This window comes from Oncorhynchus nerka, linkage group LG15 (assembly GCF_034236695.1).
Source record: "Oncorhynchus nerka isolate Pitt River linkage group LG15, Oner_Uvic_2.0, whole genome shotgun sequence".
Lineage (NCBI taxonomy): Eukaryota > Metazoa > Chordata > Actinopteri > Salmoniformes > Salmonidae > Oncorhynchus > Oncorhynchus nerka.
This window is the reverse complement of record NC_088410.1, coordinates 41,356,630-41,379,866: the sequence shown is the minus strand read 5'-3', so window position 1 is coordinate 41,379,866 and position 23,237 is coordinate 41,356,630. Positions and strand designations below refer to the sequence as shown.

The window sequence follows — 23,237 nt, the reverse complement described above, 5'->3', positions numbered from 1 at the left end:
TACGGCAAAGGGATGAATGTTTTTTCTTTTTCAAAGACGGGGCTGTATTAGATAAAAACATCCAATGTTTCCATGAAGATTTGTTCAAGGACAGACTGATAGAAGTGGAGGCATATTCATGGGATGCACCTCCATCAGTCGCGTCATTGCCAGATGCTGCAGCATATTGATGTCTGGTTGTTAATGCTGAGTCTGAATGGGGGCTAATGACTGTTTCGTCAAATGTACACTATAGTGACCTGGAAATACAATGACATTGCTAAAGTAGACAAATCATTTGTGGAAAACAACTTCGCCATCAAGTTTACTTTAGAGAGATGGCAATTTTGCCCTCAGCTACAAAAGTTTGTCAGAAATAGCTAGCAATGCTACCGTTAGCTAGTTAAAATGTCAGCGCTCTCCCCTCAATCTTAGCTAGCTAGCTGAAGTTATACGGTATCTAAAGTAAATCTGGTGACATCACAATGACAAAAGCTTGTCTTAAAAATGATTTGCCTCCTTTTGAAATGTCATCGAGTTTCAAAGCCACAGTGATGCACTTTAGACAAAATCTTCATCAGCATTCATTGAGACTGCATTGAGCAGAATGCTCAGCTGTGCATCAGTCCTAAAAAGGACAGTTCAAAACAATATTGTGACGAAACGACGAATAAACATATCTGTTATTCATCTGTTATTCATCACAGATACTTTAATCATTTCTCGGCTATGAAAAGCCAACTGACATTTACTCCTGAGGTGTTAAACTATTGACCATGTTGGTCATCTATGAACGTCTTGAAGAACGATCTGGCCTAAATGACCATGTACTGTTATAATTTCCACCTGGCACAGGCAGACGAGGACTGGCCACCCCTCAGAGCCTGTTCCTCTCTAGGTTCCTTCCTCGGTTCCTTCCTTTCTAGGACGTTTTTCCTAGCCACTGTGCTTCAACATCTGCATTGCTTGCTGTTTGGAGTTTTAGGCTGGGTATCTGTATAGTACTTTGTGACAACTGCTGATGTGAAACGAGCTTTATAAAATAAATGTGATGGATTGGTTGCAATAAAATATTTATTTGAGTACGTGTACACAATCAGGACTTGATTCAATCAGATGGCTCTCTTCCTAACTATATACATAAACACATGTGGATAAGATAAGGTTGGGGTTAGTGGATAAAATACCATTTGTGATTAAAAAATGAAGGTACTACTAAACCCGGGTTTCCCAAACTCGGTCCTGGGGCCCTGCCTGGGTGCACATTTATTTTTTTGCCCAAGAACTAACTACACAGCTGATTCAAACAATCAAATCTTGATGATGAGTTTGGGAAACTCTGTTCTAGACAGTGACGACTGGGCCGTACCCGCTCTGATCTGCAGCACTGAGAAGTAGGGGACGCTAAAGCAACAGCGAGCTACAGCACTATAAGCACAGGAAGTGGTACACAGAGAGGGTGACCATCATCAGCAAAATCTGACATTTCTATTAAACAATTCATGCGTAAAACAGAAGGATCTGTATGTAACCAAGGTTCTCTGATGGAACAAGTGCGGATGGCTGAAAGAAGAAAACGTCATTTTGACTCATTTTAGTTAGGCAATGAAGAAGACTAGGCAGGGACAAAGACTGAGGCCTAATGTTGAAGAGAAATCAAGAGATGAACTGGCAAATTGAGATTCATGGCCACTCTTTAAGCAACGAATGTAAAACCACAATGGCGGAACTCATTTCTTGTCACAGCCCATTTCAACTGATTATGCGTCTGTAGGAGTGTGAAGGTTGAAATGGTTTTGAAATGGTTTGACAACCACGGCTACAGATGTGAGGGTTGCTCTGCTCACCATATTTTTATTTCAGCTCTTTGTAAAACAGAAGTGACACACACAACACACACACACAACACACACACAACACACACACACAACACACACACAACACACACACACAAATGTCGTATTCATTAGAGCTGCAACGGGAGAATAGTTTAAAACATTTTGCAACGGAGAACTAAAATGTGCGTTTCTTATTGGACACGTCCTGGTAGTCTCTCCTTGTTCTAGTCCGTTTTCTTCAATTTGCTACCTAATGAATACGACCCTAGTACATGAAGAGATTCAGCAGGAAGGAAGGATATCGTACCTCGCCTGACGAGAAAGGGCTTGGTGTAGTCCCAGCTATCATTGTCGTTGCGGAGGACGTTGAGTCGCGTGGGCTGCATGGGGAGAGAGAGCAGAGCACCGGTGCATGTGTGTTAGGGGTCCACAGGAATCCTGGTGGAGTGTGTGTGAGCACTGTGTGTGTATGTGAGTTTGTGAGTGTGTTTACCCGAGCGTATTCTATCTTCAGGGTACAGCAGCCGGCGTATATGTCTGCTCCGTTGAGTGCTGATTTTGCCTTCTGGGCATTTTTGACAGTTTCGAACGTGGCGACACCATTAAGGAAGAGCAACTAGGAGGATCTCAGTGGAATAATTCAAAACATTGCAAACAGAATAGATCAGTGTAGAATCACAAATGACCAGAAGGCAATAACATAGGAGATGGAGCAAAGAACCACAAGCCAAACCTGCAGATTACTAAGGCTGCTCGCATACTCTTAGGTCACTCAGCCCAATGAAGTTATGCTTCGGCGAAGCTGTAATCAGCTCAGCGATTGCAGATTTGTTTATAGAATAGGGCCTGGTTCAAATCCTCCTAAAAAGCATTCTCCTCCCTCGCTTCCTTGTAAGTAATCACTCATCTGTTTGAACAAGGCCCTATTCTACTCCAGCTACTCTAAAGCACAGTTGCACTGGGTTGAGTGACTCTTGTCTCTAACCATCATGAAATCTGATCAAGCTGCTCTGGTTCCAGTAAAATGCAGATGGCTAGATCTTTATGCAAATTTGGTAGTAAAAGTAAAATGCAGTATAAAAACCTAAGAGCATAAAAAGGTCCAAAATGGCTGTGGTAATATAATCTAATTGAAATCTAATTGAGGTGGGCCAAATTGTCTTAAAACAGGGGATTTAAGCATCCATCTCCCATAAAACCCCGAACCTGAAACAACAGTGACAACAATCCCTTGTCTCCTGAGTTTCCATTGGCCAATCTCTGCTCCTAGTGGTACCATTAGCAAGAAACTGGACTGATATCTGTACATGATCCACATAATGAGCCAACTTGGGGACAACGTGAAATGTCTTATAATGCTAGACAGTAAATATAAACAGAGGCCCATTGCTTTACAATGCAACTACAAATAAGGGAACAATATGGGAATTAGTTATCAAATGTCTATTTATGTTATTTTATTTCACCTTTATTTAACCAGGTAGGCCAGCTGAGAACAAGTTCTCATTTACAACTGTGACCTGGCCAAGATTAAGTAAAGCAGTGCGGCAAAAACAACAACACAGAGTTACACAGAAACAAACGTACAGTCAATAACACAACAGAAAAGAAATTTAGAAAGATCTATTACAGTGTGTGCAAATGTAGAGGAGTAGGGAGGTAGGCAATAAATAGGCCATAGAGGTGAAAATAATTACAATTTAGCATTACTACTGGAGTGATATATGTGCAGATGATGATGTGCAAGTAGAGATACTGGGGTGCAAAAGAACAAGAGGTTAAGTAATAATATGGGGATGAGGTTATTTGGGTGTGCTATTTACAGATTGGCTGTGTACAGGTACGGTGTTCGGTAAGCTGCTCTGACAGCTGATGCTTAAAGTTAGAGAGGGAGATATAAGACTCCAGCTTCAGAGATTTTTGCAATTCGTTCCAGTCATTGGCAGCAGAGAACTGGAAGGAAAGGCGGCCAAAGGAAGTGTTGGCTTTGGGGATGACCCGTGCAATATACCTGCTGGAGCGCGTGCTATGGGTGGGTGTTGCTATGGTGACCAGTGAGCTGAGGTTAAGGCAGGGCTTTACCTTGCAAAGACTTATAGATGACCTGGAGCCAGTGGGTTTGGCGACGGATATGTAGTGAGGGCCAGCCAACGAGAGCGTACAGGTCGCAGTGGTGGGTAGTATATGGGGCTTTGGTGACAAAACGGATGTCACTATGATAGACTACATCCAGTTTGCTGAGTAGAGTGTTGGAATCTATTTTGTAAATGACATGGTCGAAGTCAAGGATCGGTAGGATAGTCAGTTTTACGTGGGTATGTTTGGCGGCATGAGTGAAGGAGGCTTTGTTGCGAAATAGGAAGCCGATTCTAGATGTAATTTTGGATTGGAGATGCTTAATGTGAGTCTGGAAGGAGAGTTCACAGTCTAACAGTCTACTATGAACTAGGTATATCAGTACTTCAGTATATCAGTTAAAAAGTACTTCCCATTGTTGATTATTTTTCCAAGAAGATACAAAAACTGAATGCAAATGTGGTTCACACTCCAGAACTATATGCACTGACTGGCCTACAACATGCTAAATATTACATAGGTTGTTATAAGGTTGATATAAGGTTGATATAAGGCTTGCATAATGAAAAGTGTGTTGAAATATGGCCTCTAACCCACTACACATACTGGAGGTGTGCAAACCATAATAGACACACACACACTGCTTCCGACACATAAGTGAGCGCTGATGCTGTCAGGTGTTTATTCATGCTAGATGTGTGTGTGCCAGGAGTGTGTGTGATGCCGAGAGACAGTCATCCTGACGAAGGGCCATCTCGTCCGCTGGAATGCTGCTCCAGCGCTCTCGAGGACCCGGTCGAGTGGAGTGGGTTCTGCTCCTCTACTCTGAAGCTTTTTACAGCCTGAGTGTGTGTGTGTGTGAGCGTGCGTGCATGTGTGTGTTTCTGTGTTTCTGTGTGGGGCCAGCACTGACTGACAGCTTGTTTCCCACTCCAAAGTGACATACTGATGCAGGTGTGCATACTCACACAAACCCACAGGGAGACATACACAGACATGTACGCAAAAAATCACTCATACAGACAGACTCCTGAATCCACACACATGTACATGAATCCACAGTAGATGCATCCTCGTCACACACCCGTGCATGCACGAACACACACACACGCACGCACGCACACACACACGCACGCCTGCAGTAGCCCAGCTTGACTCCAGAAAGGATATTCCACCATGGCCTGGATTCCATTGCGTTTGAAGATGACAATGCGCAGTACGTTGCCTATGGGATTGCAGACTGTGTACAGAACATCCTAGAAGACAGAAGAGCAACGACAGGGTTCTGACTAATGCCGAACTGAGCACAATAATAAGTCGCAATTCAGGGGTGAGTTTCCTGAAAGCTTAGTAGTTCATGTGGTATTTGTCTAGATGACCCAGACCAACAACGCACGTCGAAAAGTATTTAATCTGGCTTATTTTGATTATATTTGTTCATATTTGTTCATTTTGATTATATTTGTTCATTGGCTGTCAGTTAAACATACATTTTAGACTTTACGTTACTCTCTTGTGGCTGAGCAGCTGGGTTGTCGAGATAAATAACATGCCACATTAGCTACAAGGCTTTCGGGAAACCCAAGCTAAATCGCTGTAAACTAAATCATCGTAAGCGACACCATTGTAAAGTTAAACCATTCTGAACTTAAACATTGTTAACTATTGTGACCAAAACCATTGCTGAACTATCACAAATTTAACCATTGCATCGTGAACTAAACCATCCTAAGCTAAAATACTGTAAGCTAAACCATCATAAGCAAACCTATCATGAATTAAAACATTATGAACGAAACTATCGTAAGCCATACCATTGTGAACTAAACTATTTTAAATTAAACCATTGTAAACTAAACCCAACAAAAACCCTTGCAAGCTTCCCACTGGGCACACAACGTCATTTCAACGTGGAGAATTGGGTAATATTTGGTAGATACGTTGATCAATGTGGTTCCAACCTATTTACACACACTCAAAAAGACGGCCAAAAGTTTGTTGAATTCCCAACGTGTTCTCACCGCACTTTCATCCTTTTAAAAGCACACCAAAGTTCAAATTGGAATGTCAGATATTTAGTTCACCTAGTGTGTTATCACTGTGCTTGATCTAATAGCACAACCACATGACCTAGATTGCAGTAACCTGAGACTACATTAAAGAACATGGTGGATAAATGGCGTTTGAGTTTTTGTACAGATTATTATTGCAATTGCTAAGATTTCTACAGACCTGCGACCCTGAACGCTTTCTATAAGAATACATTTATAGTTACAGTAAACTCAAAATGTAGTCTTGGATGTGTTACTCATGTTGAGGTTGAATAAATACTGTTATTTTAGTTTGTAAAGATAGCCTTAACATTATGCTATTTACTGGAAATATTGAATTGTGTTTGGTTGACAATGCAATCAAATATCAACATTTAAAGGATATGTATCTACTGCTTGGATAGTTCCATTTGGGCCATTGGCTTTATTCTAGTCTTTAACTTGTATTGTTTGGTTGCGATAGAGACGTGAATCCAACATATAATTTGTTAACTTGTCGACAAGTTAATAGGCTATTTACCGTGTTGCCAAAGCGATATTGAATTGTGTTTGGTTGTCAACACAACCAAATATCAACATTTGAAGGAGATGCATCTTCTGCTTGGATAGCACGATTAACTCATAGATTCCATTTCAAAATAAACCAAAGCGTGAAACCCTAGGCGTACATGCATTGTCTATTTTTTGTTGAATCCTGGGCTAAATTTAAACAACAGCTGTTGATTACGTCCCAAATGCTTCATAGACATAAATAGCGTCATTGATGATACACAGAATGATCGATAAAGTATGGTTACATTCCATTTGCTCTGTGACCCTCTCTGTGACCCTACCCTTTGGAATGACTTTCATAGCAACAATGAGATTTCTCAACAATCATTCTCACGATAGAAACATTGGCAAAGACAGAATCGCTAAATTTGCACGACAATCGTGCGCCGTATTCTGTAGGTGTAATCTCTGAACCTATGACCACGTTCCATGCTAGTTAGCTATCTACATTTTCTAAATTTGGTCTGTCACTAGAGATCAGCCTCGATGTTGCGGCGGGTTACTAATTTGTGCCTTTGTCAACGGTTCTTCCTTTGACAGCGATGTCATGATGATGGCGTTCAAGCGCCAGGCGCTGATGGAGTTTAAAGCCACGGACAGTGCCGACCGGTGTCCGACATGCGGCGCCAACGAAGTCGTCCTGTATGGCTCAGTTATGTAATGAATGTAATGTAATGTAATGAATGTAATGTAATGAAACAGCAGTGAGCAGGTCTCGAACCCTCGACCTTCTAGCCCGGCGTGCTATCGACTGTGCCGCAAAAGCATGCTCGAGCGGCAGAGTCGATTCCCGCGCTTATAAACCCAGAGTCGTCTCAGTAGTGCATGGCGCTTGAAAAGCCGGGATTGTGGCTTCGAGTCCCTGGACCATCCACAGGGCCACCCACAAGTAAAGTGTATGCATGCATTACTGTAAGTCGATTTGGATGAAAGCATCTGCTAAATGGCATATATATTATTATATTATGGTTAATAGTGAGTGACATATATCAATGCTAAGCAGGGCTTGGTTAAAACCCTGGATGGGAGACTGAAGGAATAGCTGTAGATAGATCGACTGTCCAGTAGGAGGTGCTGCCCAGCCTATTGTTTTTTTCTTATAGTGGATATTACGTTGAAAATATGACGTTGTTGTAATTTGTACAAATTCAACATATTTTATACAAGGTTTGTCTATGTTGAAAATTGGTTACCACGATGACAAAATCCTGTGGTTGAAATGACACCCCTCAAAACCACATTTGATGACAGTTGATTACTTTTTTCAAATCCAATGTAATTTTCCACATAGATTCCACATCACAATATGTTGACAAATTACGTTGAAACAACGTTGATTTAACCAGCTTGTGCCCAGTGGGTTGACTACCGTAATTTAAACTATTGAAAGCTAAACCATTGTAAACTAAACCATAGTGAACTAAACTATTGTCAACATTGTAAACTCAACCATTGCACTGAACTGGCATGAAGTTCATGAACTTACAGTGGTGATGGGATAGAGGGGGTTCTGAATGGAGAGGAGCAGGACTTTGTTGCCACTGTTGGGGTCATCGGCGTTAGTTGGCCGCGTGATCCTCTTGCTGGTGGAGTAGTTGAAGAAGGCCTGCTGGCCGGCAATGTAGACCGCTTCGTTGGCACCGCATGTCACGCACTGGTCGGCACTCTCCATGGCTTCAAACTCCACCAGCGCCTGACGCTTGAACGGCATCATCATGACGTAGCTGTCAAAGGAAGACCCAATGACAAAGACACAATTAGTAACCCACCGCAACATCGAGGCTGACCTCTGGTGACCGACGAAATTTAGAAAATGTTGATAGCTAACGTAAACTCACCCCATTCCGTACAAATGTGCGCAACCGCAACATTCAAACGAGGCTACAAAGAAAACTTTGACTTCAAAATCTGGGGTGTGAACTACATTTCTATTCAAGCGTTGATCGACATGGTAATGGCTCTATAGTATTGGAGAAAAGTAAAAAAACTGACCCTCCGTTACATCTTGACGTGTCATGTCGTAACGTAGAGCACGGATAAAGCAACTATTTCTGTCTTACAATCTCTCTCCACCAGGTGTATAGCACTTCTATCATCCTTTAAAAACAAGAAATGGACAGTGACGGGGGTAAGGGGGGATACCTAGTAATTTTTTCCGTCATCATTGCAAGCGATCATCAATCTCAAAGCCGCTGTTTACTTCTAAGATCACTTTAGCACCGTGCTAAAAACCCCATTCAAATTCGACACAAACCTTCAAATAGGTATGTAATGACACATTATATAAACTCTTTATAGTGTTTTATTTACATTTTAGAGGCGATAAGGTGATAAGTTGGACAGATCTAGTGAAAAAAAGCAATTTTCCCACACAACATCTCTCCTTCTCACTATCACGCATTAGTTTCGCTTCCCCACCCGCCATTTTTAAAAGACCCGACGGGGCTCATTGCCTGCTTGAATTATGCAGAAACGGGCAGTGTTTAGGTCATGTTATTGATTCTGTTGGAAAGAGGAGAAATTGTGCTTTACAATGGTATTGACATTACAGTTGATTTGGAAGTATTACGTTTTTGGGGCGCTAACATAAGGGCAATTGTACAGACCAAGACGATGACGATGTACGAGTTTACGTGAGTTTACGTTACTTAGCATGAATGTGGTTATGGGTTCTGAGATTTCATCTATGGAATACGGCACACGATTGTCGTGCGGGTTTGTCCTTTTGTCTCATGACAGAGAAACGGTTTCCCTTTTTGTCAGATGCTGTGCAACACTCAACAAAAATAATCAGACTGCAATATCTGTTGAAAACAGTGATATTGGAAACTACCTGGAGTCTACAGTACCTGCCATCTTGCTGCCAAAGAGGACCAGAATGGAAATAAACCTCAGGGCGTTAATGTGTTTTTATCCTCAATCATGTTTTATGTATGTGATGTTGTATCTGGCTGGAGCAGCCACTTTTAATGATCAAATAAAAATAATCAGTCAATAGATCGATTAGGAAGCATGTTACAGACATTTGATGATTGTCAAACAACAATCCATGTTGTTTGTTCTCAAACAATCCAAAGAAAATTCTAGTTTATTTTATAACAAAATTGAGTTTGGGAGGGAGGTGTTACAACAACATTTGTCACAAAGTGCTTTACAGTAACATGGCCTAGTCCCCCAAAAAGCAAGCAAAAGGAAAAAACTCCCTAGGAGGAAGACATCCTCTTCCATTGATGTACAATCCATAACCATACTATCGTCCTGAACTTTAGAATTAGTAAGCAACAAGCCCTACAGCTAATATGTTTCTCTTTACACAGCTCTCCTTTGGCAACAATCATATTGATCAGAATCAGCATTCGGGAATCATCTACATCCTGCCACAGGAAACAGAGACAGCATTCATACACAGTAAGCGTCCCCACACACTGAAGACCTAGCCAGTGTTTCACTCAGTGGCCCATATTCAATTTTAGCTCCCCCAGTTCCCTAGTTAGACATCTCAATGTTTTTCTTATACCAGACTCCCATGCAGAGATGGTAAAACAAAACTGGATGCTCGTGTGAGAATTTGTCTCGTCTAACAGAACCCCAAAACACACCTGAAGTTATTGCTTTGTAACTCAACATTTGTGAAGAGACCCCAGATAGAAACCAAACTCTTTTATAGTTCTCACCTCTCCGGAGGTGCTGTTGTTCACCGTGCATTCTATTTCTGTTGAACTAGAAAGAGTTCAACATAAGTTAAAATAAAATGTCCCTCTGGTTATGCTTTATTTTACAGTCAACAACTATTCATCCAGCTAGTATCTTACAATATATACTAAGAATGGCTGGTATTGGATGATTGTGATTATAAGACATTATAAGGTGGTCATCCCTGCATTATAAATGCATGATAATGCATTATACCCGCAGGCCCCAAAATATATACCTTATTGATTTTTGAAAGAACAACAAAAAGTACCAGAGAATGCGCTACTTAAATTGCAGACACTCCACCCCCATAAATAACATTGCACAATAAAGCCTCCCCATCATTCTAATCGGAATGCTGTCTTTGAGGCTACTGTTTGAGTGGAGCTGACAGCTCCCGTTCAACGTGTCACAATATGTCTGCCTAAGGCGTTCTCGGAGGAGTCTACAGTATATCGATATTGCACCGACCTAAAAATAACCTCGCCTGATCTCAATTCCGACTACAGCACCGGGAAACCTACTCTACCAGTGCGCAAGTCAAGTCCTTTGCAATCAAATCCACATCCCGTAATATCCTCAAAGCGGTGACCCCTCCGAGTTACGGAAATATCAAGTGACACTGGGATGGATGGAGGCAGAGAGATATTTACAATAATCACAGGCATATTGGCCCCGTACACACTAAGGTTGTAAAACTGATGTACAACGCATTTGACACAATGGTTGTGAGACAACTGCTATGTTTGTGACACAATGGAGAGTTTGTCTGCATAAAAAAAGTCTACACAACCATTGTGCGGTGTCTCCGCAAAACGTGTGTATCAATACTTTTGTGCAGAAAAACTCTTCCTTGTGTCACAACCGTTGCGTCGAATGTGTTGTACATCAGTTGTGCAACTTAAACGTGTCTACGGGGTCATTGTCTTTTTCCAAATTTCACCCAAATTCACCTCAACTTCAAATCAAAACTTTCTAGATTCTCTAAGTGAACGTGAAGGGGCTCTGCAAATAGGCCTCTGCTGTGTATTCCCCGTTGTGTGAGTGCCCCAAATGAGGCTTCCTCAGGCAGTCCACGCAGTAAGAATATCATATGTTGGTCCCCTGAGCAGCTATACTCTTGAGTAAACATGTGTGGTCTGATGTTAAAAGCAGGCAATTTAGAGGACAGACATGAGCTAAAAATACAGGTCCTAAATGGCACACGTTAATGTTTTCCAAGCCCTTAATGGCCCTTGTTCTACGAGAAATATGATAACTGGGAGATTGTTATTAGATTTAAATGGATTCAAAATTGATTCCCCAAGAAATGGCTAATGGGAGATAAAAAAAATTAAAAATCAAGAAAAAGGGAGTTGTATTCTAACAGGACAACGAGTCCAGTCCGACTAGCTACGTTGGAGAAAAACAGTCAAACTGCACACAGGGAAAAAATATGCATCTCAATACATTCTGTTGATGCATTCAATCAGTGAGCTGCTCAGAAGCATAATAGTATTAGAATACCAACTCAAATGTATAGTCACAAGTATTTCGCTCCACTCGCAATAACATCCTCTAACCATGTGTATGTGACCAATAAAATTTGATTTGATTTTAGTAATATAATAGTTGGTAAGTGAAAACTCACAGTAAGTGCCACTCTGAACTATGAATACAGTTTTGTAATGCACTACAGTTCTATAGCACATTTAAAATAATCATATGCACAGGCATCCATGTAATGGAAATGAGGCAAAAGATTGCCGCATGTCCCTCAAAGCAGAACAGACAACAAGAAACATCACCTACCAGATGTTGCCAAACTTCTCCAGGGCCTCCACCAGGTCCCCTTCCACCACTGACTCACAGAGCCCCCGCACGTGGACCACCGGAGAAGGGGCGATCCTGTGGGCATCCTCCCCATTGTCCTGGAGGAGAGAGGGGGGACACCGGTCAAATGGGGTTCAAAGGTCAAATGAGGTATACCACAAGGTACATACGAAGGCCGCTTTCACAGCAAAGAAGGTTTAACATAACGGAAATGTAACCAAACGCCAAAGCCCTCGTCTGCACTGGCACTGAGCACCGTTGACATGCTGTTGGAGTGCACGGAATTGCAGAATGTTCCCTTGTCAATGCCTTAACGCTGTTTTCTGCATGTTTATAGTTCATTTGTTTGTGTTTTGTAGCAATGTTGGTTTGGTTTGAATGACTTCAATCAACATTTTTTAAACATTTTAACTCATTATTGAGGCCTAAGGAAATTCAGCCTCTTCAGATTCCTTGACACGAGGGCCACCTACAGACCGGCAAGCAAATACAGTGCATTTGGAAAGTATTCAGACCCCTTGACTTTTTCCACATTTGGTTACGTTACAGCTTATTCAAAATGGATTAAATGAAAAAATGCCCTCATCAATCTACACATTTCTAAAAACCTGTTTCGATTTGTCATTATGGGTTATTGTGTGTAAAATCAAATCAAATCAAAGTTCATTTTTCACGTGCGCCAAATACAACACCTTACAGTGTAAGTAAGCATTTCACTGTAAGGTCTACCTGTTGTATTCTGCGCACATAAAATGTTATTTGATTTTACACACAATTCCCCATAATGACAAATCGAAAACAGGTTTTAGAAATGTTAGCAAATTCACTACAAATAAAAAACAGAAATACCTTGTTTACATAAGTACTCAGACCCTTTGCTATGAGACTCGAAATTGAATTGCAAAAATCGCTGAAGCTGGAGACTTACATTTCCCTCACTAACTTCAAAAATCAGCTATCTGAACAGCTAACCGATCGCTGCAGCTGTACATAGTCCATCTGTAAATAGCCCACCCAATCTACCTACCTCATCCCCATATTGTTTTTATTTACTTTGCTGCTCTTTTGCACACCAGTATTTCTACTTATGCACCATCATCTGCTCATCTATCACTCCAGTGTTAATCTGCTAAATTGTAATTACTTTGCTACTGTGGCCTATTTATTGCCATACCTCCTTATGCCATTTGTACACACTGTATATAGACTTTCTTGTTTTTCTATTGTGTTATTGACTGTACGCTTGTTTATTCCATGTAACTCTGTGTTGTTGTTTCTGTCGCACTGCTTTGCTTTATCTTGGCCAGGTCGCAGTTGTAAATGAGAACTTGTTCTCAACTAGCTTACCTGGTTAAATAAAGGTGAAAAAAAATATAAGAAAAATAAAATTGAGCTCAGGTGCATCCCGTTTCCGTTGATCATGCTTGAGATGTTTCTACAACTTGATTGGAATCCACCTGTAGTAAATTCAATTGATTGGACATGATTCGGAAAGGCACACACCTGTCTATATAAATGAAATAACATTTTGTTAATCACATGCGCCGAATACAACAGATGTAGACCTTACAGTGAAATGCTTACTAATGAGCCCCTAAACAACAGTGCAGTTTCAAAAGATATGGATAAGAATAAGAGATCAAAATAACAAGTATTTAAAGAGCAGCAGTAAAAAATAACAATATATACAAGGGGGTGACAGTACAGAGTCAATGTGCGGTGACACCGGTTAGTTGAGGTAGTATGTTCATGTAGGTAGAGTTAATTTTAGTGACTATGCATAAATGACAACAGAGAGTGGCAGTGGTGTGCTGTGGGGGAGCAATGCAAATAGTCTGGGTAGCCATTTGACTAGATGTTCAGAGTTTTTTGGCTTGGGGGTAGAAGCTGTTAAGAAGCCTCTTGTCTTGCACCTAGACTTGGCGCTCTGGTACCACTTGCCGTGTGGTAGCAGAGAGAACAGTCTATGACTAGGGTGGCTGGAGTCTTTGACCATTTTTAGGGCCTTCCTCTGACACTGCCTGGTATAGAGGTCCTGGATGGCAGGAAGCTTGGCCCCAGTGATGTACTGGGCCGTTCACACTACCCTCTGTAGTGCCTTGCGGTCAGAGGCCAAGCAGTTGCCATACCAGGCAGTGACGCAACCATGCTCTCAATGGTGCAGCTGTAGAACCTTTCGAGGATCGTAGAACCTTTTGAAGATCCCACAGTAAAAGGCACATGACAGCCCGCTTGGAGTTTTCCTAAAAGCACCTAAAGAACAAAATGATCTGGTCTGATAAAACCAAGATTGAAATATTTGGCCTGAATGCCAAGTGTCACGTCTGGAGGAAACCTGGCATCACCCCTACGGTAAAGCATAGTGGTGGCAGCATCATGCGGTGGGGGATGTCTTTCAGGGAAAGATGAACGGAGTAAAGTACAGAGAGATCCTTGTTGAAAATCTGCTCCAGAGCGCTCAGGACCTCAGACTGGGCGAAGGTTCACCTTCCAACAGGACAACGACCCTAAGCACACAGCCAAGACAATGCAGGAGTGACTTCAGGAGAAGTCTGAATGTCCTTGAGGGGCCCAAACAGAGCTCGGACTTGAACATCTCTGGAGAGACCTGAAAATAACTGTGTAGTGATGCTCCCCATCCAACCTGACAGACCTTGAGAGGATCTGCAGAGAAGAATGGGATAAACTCCCCAAATACAGGTGTGCCAAGCGGGTATCGTCATACCCCAAAAGACACGAGGCTGTAATCGCTGCCACAGGTGCTTCAACAAAGTACTGAGTAAAGGGTCTGAATACATATGGAAATCTCAGTAGAACTACTGATTTTCAGAGGGTTCGTTGTCCGGCAGAGGTGAAAGAGAGAAAAGGAAGGAAATATACGCATGAGGAAGGAAGAGAGGGGTCTGCATACTTTCCGAATGCACTGTATATCCTGGTCTGTCAAACAAATGAAATGTAACATCATTTAAACCTAACACTACTGAAAGCCTTGTCTTGCAGCTGGATGTTGTTAAATCGCAGCACAGGCTGTTAATCCGTAGTTCTTCACACCTGTTTTACAGTGGCTTCACAACTCACACGCCCTTCACACTTTTCTCAAAGTGAGGAAAATATGCTAATGATAAAAACCTCTAGGGGAAGGACTTCTGAAATAGCAACTGGCAGAGCAGGAGAATCACTTTGTAAACTGTTGCACAACACCTTTGTGAGCTGTTTGAACATTCATGAATGCTTACATACGACAATACAAGGGGAATTGAAAGTAGAAGAAAACCATATCTGAATACTCACTGATACATCCATGTTGGACTGGCTATTCAGGCATTTCAAAATGTTGAAATATAAAAGAAAACTGTCCTGAGTCATTGCCAACATTGCTTATATGCTTCACAGACCAACCATGAAAATGCAAATCTGGCAACAGCACCAAAAGCCAATACCTAAAAATTACACAATTCATCTGCGAATTGAACGCTGTAACATGCAACAAGCTTTTCTTGGTCTCCAATTAAATCGGAAAACAGATTACAAACAATGATGAACAGCACACAACATTTTTAAAAATAAATAATGATCCACTAAAAGCCGCTATGAAACAAGAGGAGTGAAATTGGGAAGGCCAATATGAAATTACTCTAAAACCACTTCACGATGAATGAATGACCTCAGCCCAATTTTAAGTAATGAGATTTCTTTTCAAAATCACAATGAACGTTAAAAAAAAGCAGCAGCTGCGGTGAACAGGTTACAGCATCCATTCTTATATATCTTCCAAATGGATGCAAATTGTGGGAATGAAGAAACATGTCACCCCGATGACACTGGAGCTACAATACATAAGAAAATAAGCTAACAGTAATTGTAATCAGACTGTCTTGACGCTGTATTCTTCAGACTACTTGGTCTGCCTTGTTTCCACCGTAGACCGGTTTTGAGAAACCGCATCGATAAGGGCCACAGCACTCCTGAGGCAACCAATTACTTGGCCCTCTTCTTTGTTCGAAGCTAGCTCTTCCAGGAGCCCAGGATGGTTCATTACGAGAGCTGTCCTTCGCAACGAATTCCTCCCGCCTAGTCTAACCCTCCATGCGCTCTGGGACAACGCCGAGCCCCGCACGGCTCTACTTCAGACACAGAGACAAATTGAATCCTCGCCGACAGGCACTGTGCTTAAGATGATATTCGTTTACAATTGACCACATTCTTACCCCCCAGCCTATCTAGAAAGAGAGATAGATAGGCTTTGTCCCGATTCACCACCCTTCTCCCGGAATATGCACTTGCACACTTTCTTCCATGGATTTAACAATGATGGAAACTCCCTACAGCCAATGTTTACACCGATCATTAGCTTTCACATCCATAACGGGGAGTGTGTGAGTGCACACTTTTGGAAAAGTGTGGAGAATCAGGACGCAGGCAAAACGTCCCTGAAAACAACTCAAAAACGCCCTAGAAATGACAACCGCAATCCAGGGACGGTGTTTGTCTGAAGTAGAGCGTCAATTCATTCTGAAAGCAACATGTAGCTCAACAAGCTCCTGTAAAGACGTTGATATATTCATATCCCTTTCCTGAAGATCTTTTTAATGCTCAGGAAATGGGGGGGTGACATGCAAAACTGCCGCCTGTCACAGTGGTAAAGGAAATACTCAAGTTTCTTTTGTGCAGTTCTATGACGCGCCGAGACAGACGACGAATAACAGAATAACTGGTGTGCTTTTCGCTGGGGTAAAATTAAGCATAGAAACTATTTCAAAGCTGCTTTGTGGCTCTCGAGCAGTTGCTTGTTTGGAAAATATCTGAGCTGTCTTCTTTTGATGCCTGCACTTGAACACAGTCAGGCATACCTACCACTACTTTAACTACCCGAACTTTCAAGGGTGTCTTCAAAACTGAACGTGTCTCTCTGCACCTTTCCCTCTTCCATTTCTTTCATTCCTTGTTCCCTCTTTCTTACTGTCTAGACTTTCTTCCTGTCTTCAGTTGTATTTCTTCCTCCTCCTTCCTCTCTTTCACTCTGTCTGTATTTCTTTCATTCTTTCCTTTCCTTCATCTCTCTCTCTCTCTGTCTCTCACACCTAGACAGACCTTGGCCCCTTTTGTCAGTCCCACGTGCAAAGCTATTTTCACCAACTGACACTTGCAGTTTGCCTCTTCCCTCCTTTAAAAATAGCACTGAGGAAACGTGGACAAAAGTTCTGTCCCCACAAGAAATGGGGTCTTGGAGCAACAATTCATCCCATGAATCCAGTGCAGCCAGCCGAGGAGATAAAATGCAATGTCACAAGAGGTTAAAGCACTCTTGTATTTGTAAACAGTACCTGTTCACATTGTTCACACACTCCTCTCCCACGGTAGCTGATAATGACAATTCCCACTGATTCAGGCTCAGCCGCAGTGACAGGCTTAATGCTGCTGCTGTTGTGAAACAGCATCCAGACGAACACAGCAGCAGAGGGCCTAGCAGGCCACACACACAACAGGATACACATCTCCCCGGCTCTGTTTTGCAGTTTGATCTGAGACATAGCTACATCAAAGGCTGTTGCACCACTTACTCCACCTCTACTGCTATGCAAGCCATGTCCCTCTGGCTTTACACCCTGCAGAACAATGCCCTATTGAGCAATATTCTCAGAAAGTGTTTATTTTTTTATTTTTTTATTATTTGAATTTTTGATACATGCTTTACTCCCTGTGATGTTGAAACAGTACCTCTTCTGTCGTCCGAGAGACCCGCTAATTCCCGCTAAGACCCGAGTCCTTTTTTTGGTTTATCTGAACAGTCAGCAGTTGCGGTCGGAAAATCCCCTCACTCAAAATGGTAAAAACAACAACGAAATAACAAAATGTCAACCTTCCTAAGCTTTGCCACTAACACCTTAGCATGAGCAAAAGCACGAGAGCGTGCAGTTTTTGCTCGATGCAGACCTCGACCTTGTTTCCGGCAGCTGAATTGAAGGCTTTGTGAGTCCATACTACCTCATCTCACGATACGGTACAAAACCTGGGAGACAACCATCTGCCAACACTAAACACACAGACACACACTTTGGTTTGTCGCATGCTTGAGCAACCTTTTTGGGATAAATCTGCTAAAGGCTCTTTAAAGTACACTTTAAAAACCATTCTAGTGTAGATATAACCATTGCCTGCCACAAAGCACATCTCAAGAACCCATTGTTACAATCCACACATACACACACACATTATTGATTGGGATCCTTTTTAGATGTTATAGAACTGTCTCAAAAGGGTTCAATATAGAATCATTTGACAAAACCATCCCCAAAAACAACTAACCTCTCCAGCAGCCTTCTAAGCAAAGTGTGCACTTTAACATCAGGTGTCAGCATCAGATATCTCTTCTCCACTCGCACATGTTATATTTAGAATGATGCAGACACTCAAAGAGCAACTTAGGGCAAACAGGGTTCTGTCAGAGAATAGACACTTAGCCATGTTTAACAGTGTGGTGTAACTGTAGGCTAGATACAGGGGTTGACATACTGTTTGTGTGTGTGTGTGTGTGTGTGTGTGTGTGTGTGTGTGTGTGTGTGTGTGTGTGAGAGAGAGAGAGAGAGAGAGAGAGAGAGAGAGAGAGAGAGAGAGAGAGTGCACGCGTGTGTATGTGCATGTTTGTGTGTGTGAGAGAGAGAAAGAGTGTGCATTTGTGAGAGCATGTATGTGTGCCAGGTTATGTGTGTGTATGTTCGTGTATGTGAGAGAGAGAGAGAAAGAGTGTGCATTTGTGAGAGCATGTATGTGTGCCAGGTTATGTGTGTGTATGTTCGTGTATGTGAGAGAGAGAGAGAAAGAGTGTGCATTTGTGAGAGCATGTATGTGTGCCAGGTTATGTGTGTGTATGTTCGTGTATGTGAGAGAGAGAGAGAAAGAGTGTGCATTTGTGAGAGCATGTATGTGTGCCAGGTTATGTGTATGTATGTGAGAGAGAGAGAGAAAGAGTGTGCATTTGTGAGAGCATGTATGTGTGCCAGGTTATGTGTGTGTATGTTCGTGTATGTGAGAGAGTGTGTGTCTACACACTGTCTACACCGCCTTATGCGTACCCCAGGGTATGACCAATGCCGTCGGGGGATACGCCAAATAAAACAGGGCTATACATTTGGGTGATGTTTTTGTCTCGCCTGAGTAGCCTCGTTTCACTGACAAAAATAAAAATAAACCATCTAGTGTTCAGCAAAATAACAACACAATGTCAAATACAGGTAGCCTAGTCAAATAATTAACATCCAATCACATTAACCGTTACTCTCTCGCGGGAATTCCACTAACGGTCCGTATGGAGCCAAAAGTAGCTCCTGCTCTTTCCCTTTTCTCTAAAATTGATAAATGGTCCAAAAAAAAGTAAGGCCCGTCTCCATAGAGACTCATACCAGCTCTACTGGTAGTACTGCTACTACCAGCAGTACTACACCTGCACCTGTCAACTGCACAAGTTGTTCTGCTTCCACAAGCACATTCAGTGCTAGCATCAGTAATTCTACATTTGTTGCTAGCCCAGTTAGCATGGACACTGACAGTTGGGAATCTGATGCAGCTGAAGAGCTACTGCCCCCTTACCAGGGAAAACACCCAACAACAGACAGGGACATAGGTCCATCGCAAATATGATGAGAACTACATTGATCTGGGGTTCACTTATATTGGGAGTAGTGCCTTTCCTCAGCCACAGTGTGTTATATGTGCAAAAGTACTATCTCACAACTCGATGAAACCGTCACTCTTGCACAGACATTTAGAAACTAAACATGCCAATTAGAAAAATAAGCCACAGGAGTTTTTTGAGCGAGAATTATGATGACTTTTGAGTAGTAAGACGTGTATAAAAGCAACAGATACCATTAATAAGAAGGGGCTAGAAGCGTCTTATATGGTGAGCTACTGAGTGGCTAGGACAGGCAAGCCCCATACTATTGTGGAGGACTTCATTCTTCCTGCTGCCGTGGATATGGCTGGGACAAGTCAGTGAATTCTATGCATTACAGCTGGATGAGTCAACAGATGTGGCCGGCCTGGCACAGCTCCTGGTATATGTCCGTTACGTTTATGGGGGGGTCATTTAAAGAAGACATCCTCTTCTGCAAACCACTGGAAACCAGGACAACAGGAGAGTTGTACTGGACAGCTTTGTGACATCAAATGGACTTTGGTGGTCAAGATGTGTTGATATGTGTACTGATGGCGCAAAAGTCATGACAGGGAGACATAGTGGTAACGAGCATGCAAGCAGTTGCTCCCGACGCCACTTGGGTATACTGCAGCATCAACCTATACTTCAGCATCCACCTATACTGCAGCATCCACCTATACTGCAGCATCCACCTATACTTCAGCATCCACCTATACTGCAGCATCCACCTATACTGCAGCATCCGCCTATACTGCAGCATCCACCTATACTGCATCATCCACCTATACTTCAGCATCCACCTATACTGCAGCATCCACCTATACTTCAGCATCCACCTATACTGCAGCATCCACCTATACTTTAGCATCCGCCTATACTGCAGCATCCACCTATACTTCAGCATCCACCTACATTGCAGCATCCACCTATACAGCATCATACACCTATACTTCAGCATCCACCTATACTGCAGCATCCACCTATACTTCAGCATCCACCTACATTACAGCATCCACCTACATTGCAGCATCCACCTATACTGCAGCATCCACCTATACTGCAGCATCCACCTATACTTCAGTATCCACCTACATTGCAGCATCCACCTATACTGCAGCATCCACCTATACTGCAGCATCCACCTACATTGCAGCATCCACCTATACTGCAGCATCCACCAATACTTCAGCGTCCACCTACATTGCAGCCTCCACCTATACTTCAGCATCCACATACACTGCAGCATCCACCTATACTGCAGCATCCACCTATACTTCAGCATCCACCTACACTGCAGCATCCACCTATACTTCAGCATCCATCTATACTGCAGCATCCACCTATACTTCAGCATCCACCTACACTGCAGCATCCACCTATACTTTAGCATCCACCTATACTTTAGCATCCACCTATACTGCAGCATCCACCTATACTTCAGCATCCACCTATACTGCAGCATCCACCTATACTGCAGCATCCACCTATACTGCAGCATCCACCTATACTGCAGCATCCACCTATACTTCAGCATCCACCTATACTGCAGCATCCACCTATACTTCAGCATCCACCTACACTGCAGCATCCACCTATACTGCAGCGACCATGTAACAATTTTACTACATACAGAAGAGTGCTGGTTATCACGGGGCAAAGTATTGACACGTTTTTCTTTAAATTGAGAGACAAGATTAAAGTTTTCTTTACCAACCATAATTTTCACTTGTCTGCATGATGACGAGTTTCTCACATAACTGGCCTATCTTATGTTTTTTCTCGCCTGAATGATCTGAATCTAGAATTACAGCAACTATATTCAATGTACGGGACAAAATTGAGGCTATGATTAAGAAGGACAACACACAGGTCTTTTGATCATTGTATGATTTTTTTGTGTGCAAATGAACGCAAGCTTACAGATAATGTCAAATCTGATACAGCGAGCATCTGAGTGAGTTGGGTGTGCAATTACGCAGGTACTTTCCCAAAACAGACGACACAAACAGCTGGATTCGTTATCCCTTTCATGCCCTGCCTCCAGTCTACTTACCGATATAAGAGAGACTCATCGAAATTGCAACAAGCAGCCCTGTGAAAATGTAATTTAATCAGAAGCCACTGCCAGATTTCTGGATTGGGCTGCTCTCAGAGCATCCTGCCTTGGCAAATCGCGCTGTTAAAACACTGATGCCCTTTGCAACCACGTACCTATGCGAGAGTGGATTCTCGGCCCACACTAGCATGAAAACTAAATACAGGCACTGACTGTGTGTGGAACATTATTTAAGACAGACTCTCTCCAATACAACCCAACATTGCAGTTATGTGCATCCTTTCAAGCATACCCTTCTCATTAACCTGTGGTGAGTTATTCACAATTTTTGATGAACAAATAGGGTTTTATATGTAAGATGGCTAAATAAAGAGCAACATTATTAATTCTTATTATTTGTTCCCTGGTCCTATAAGAGCTCTTTGCCACTTCCTACCAGCCGGGTTGTGACAAGAACTCATGCTTGTGTTTAATACACGTATTGTATAGTGTGTGTGGCAGGCGTACAATGGTGGTAAAAAAAAAACATTTGAGAGTGCGCTGACCCTGGTGCTAGAGGGGGTACGCAGCTGGAGGTTGAATGTTTGAAGGGGTATGGGACTACAAAATATTTGGGAACACGCTGATCTACACCATAAAATCTACGGTAGAGATTTCATTAGAGAGGAACCAATCTAGAAACCAACAGATTATCGACTTCGAGCTACAAATATCCAATACTTTCTCTAACTGCACAGCCTGCCAGCCCAAATGCAAGGAGAAAACCTTACGGCATTGATTATTCGCTCTGGCTCTATGCTCACCGCAATGCCCTGCCTGCTGAAGCACGACCTCTCCTGTCACTGGCTGGATGTGGTTTTCTGCTGAGTCAGTCACCATTCGGGCCAGACAGTCTCTTCACGCATCACTTTCCGTTCAGGTTGGGCTGAGTTGGAAGATGGCCTTTTATAACACATTAACTGTCTCAAAGCAGTTCCCCACACAAAGTTAGAATTAAATTGAGAACAGGTTATTTTTGTTGTCATTGCTAGCTAGCTCACTAGCACTTAGCCTTTGGGACCAGAGCAGCAGAGTAGAGCAGAGGGTGATGCTAGCTGTAGGTCATCAGTGAAACATCCCTGACAACCGTAAAGCCTGTGGCATTAATCATTGTGGCAGTTTGTTTCACATGACGTTAGTAGGGGGTCGGCGGTTTTATCGTCCGTGCCAGGCGAGACGACTATGTTTCTACCCCTCGCGCACACACACACTACCACCACCATCAGACAGAACAGAGTGGATATGACAGGAGAACAGCTATCTCATAGTCGCGGCAAAGGGCATTTATGTACCACCCCCCGCTCCCCTCCCTTGCCCTTTTCTCCATCTCCATAGCAACAGGATCTCCACTTTTGGGGGGGAGGAATAAGGGGTGAGGGGGTGACAAGCTTTGACACATCCCTTTCAGTGACATTTCGATCAAGGACGGATGTATGTATAATTACAATTTTAACATACATATTCATCATCAGTGCTTGCTACTT

The 23,237-nt window shown here is 42.5% G+C and overlaps 1 protein-coding gene across 2 annotated transcripts in view; it reads right to left on the bottom strand.

Moving 5' to 3' along the window:
• LOC115142672 (heterogeneous nuclear ribonucleoprotein L-like) overlaps positions 1 to 23,237 on the bottom strand; it is a 49,264-nt gene that overhangs the window by 9,341 nt on the left and 16,686 nt on the right. The window contains exons 1-6 of one of the 2 annotated variants that reach the window (XM_065001598.1): positions 15,293 to 16,587; positions 11,981 to 12,099; positions 7,983 to 8,220; positions 5,064 to 5,149; positions 2,311 to 2,407; positions 2,125 to 2,197 (exon numbers count right to left, since the gene is read on the bottom strand). In XM_065001598.1, coding sequence (XP_064857670.1) covers positions 2,125 to 2,197; positions 2,311 to 2,407; positions 5,064 to 5,149; positions 7,983 to 8,220; positions 11,981 to 12,099; positions 15,293 to 15,376 — 697 coding nt within the window. In that variant the 5' untranslated portion in view covers positions 15,377 to 16,587. Of the gene's footprint in view, positions 1 to 2,124; positions 2,198 to 2,310; positions 2,408 to 5,063; positions 5,150 to 7,982; positions 8,221 to 11,980; positions 12,100 to 15,292; positions 16,588 to 23,237 lie in introns of those variants that run through there. The other variant, XM_065001597.1, reaches the window with a different exon arrangement.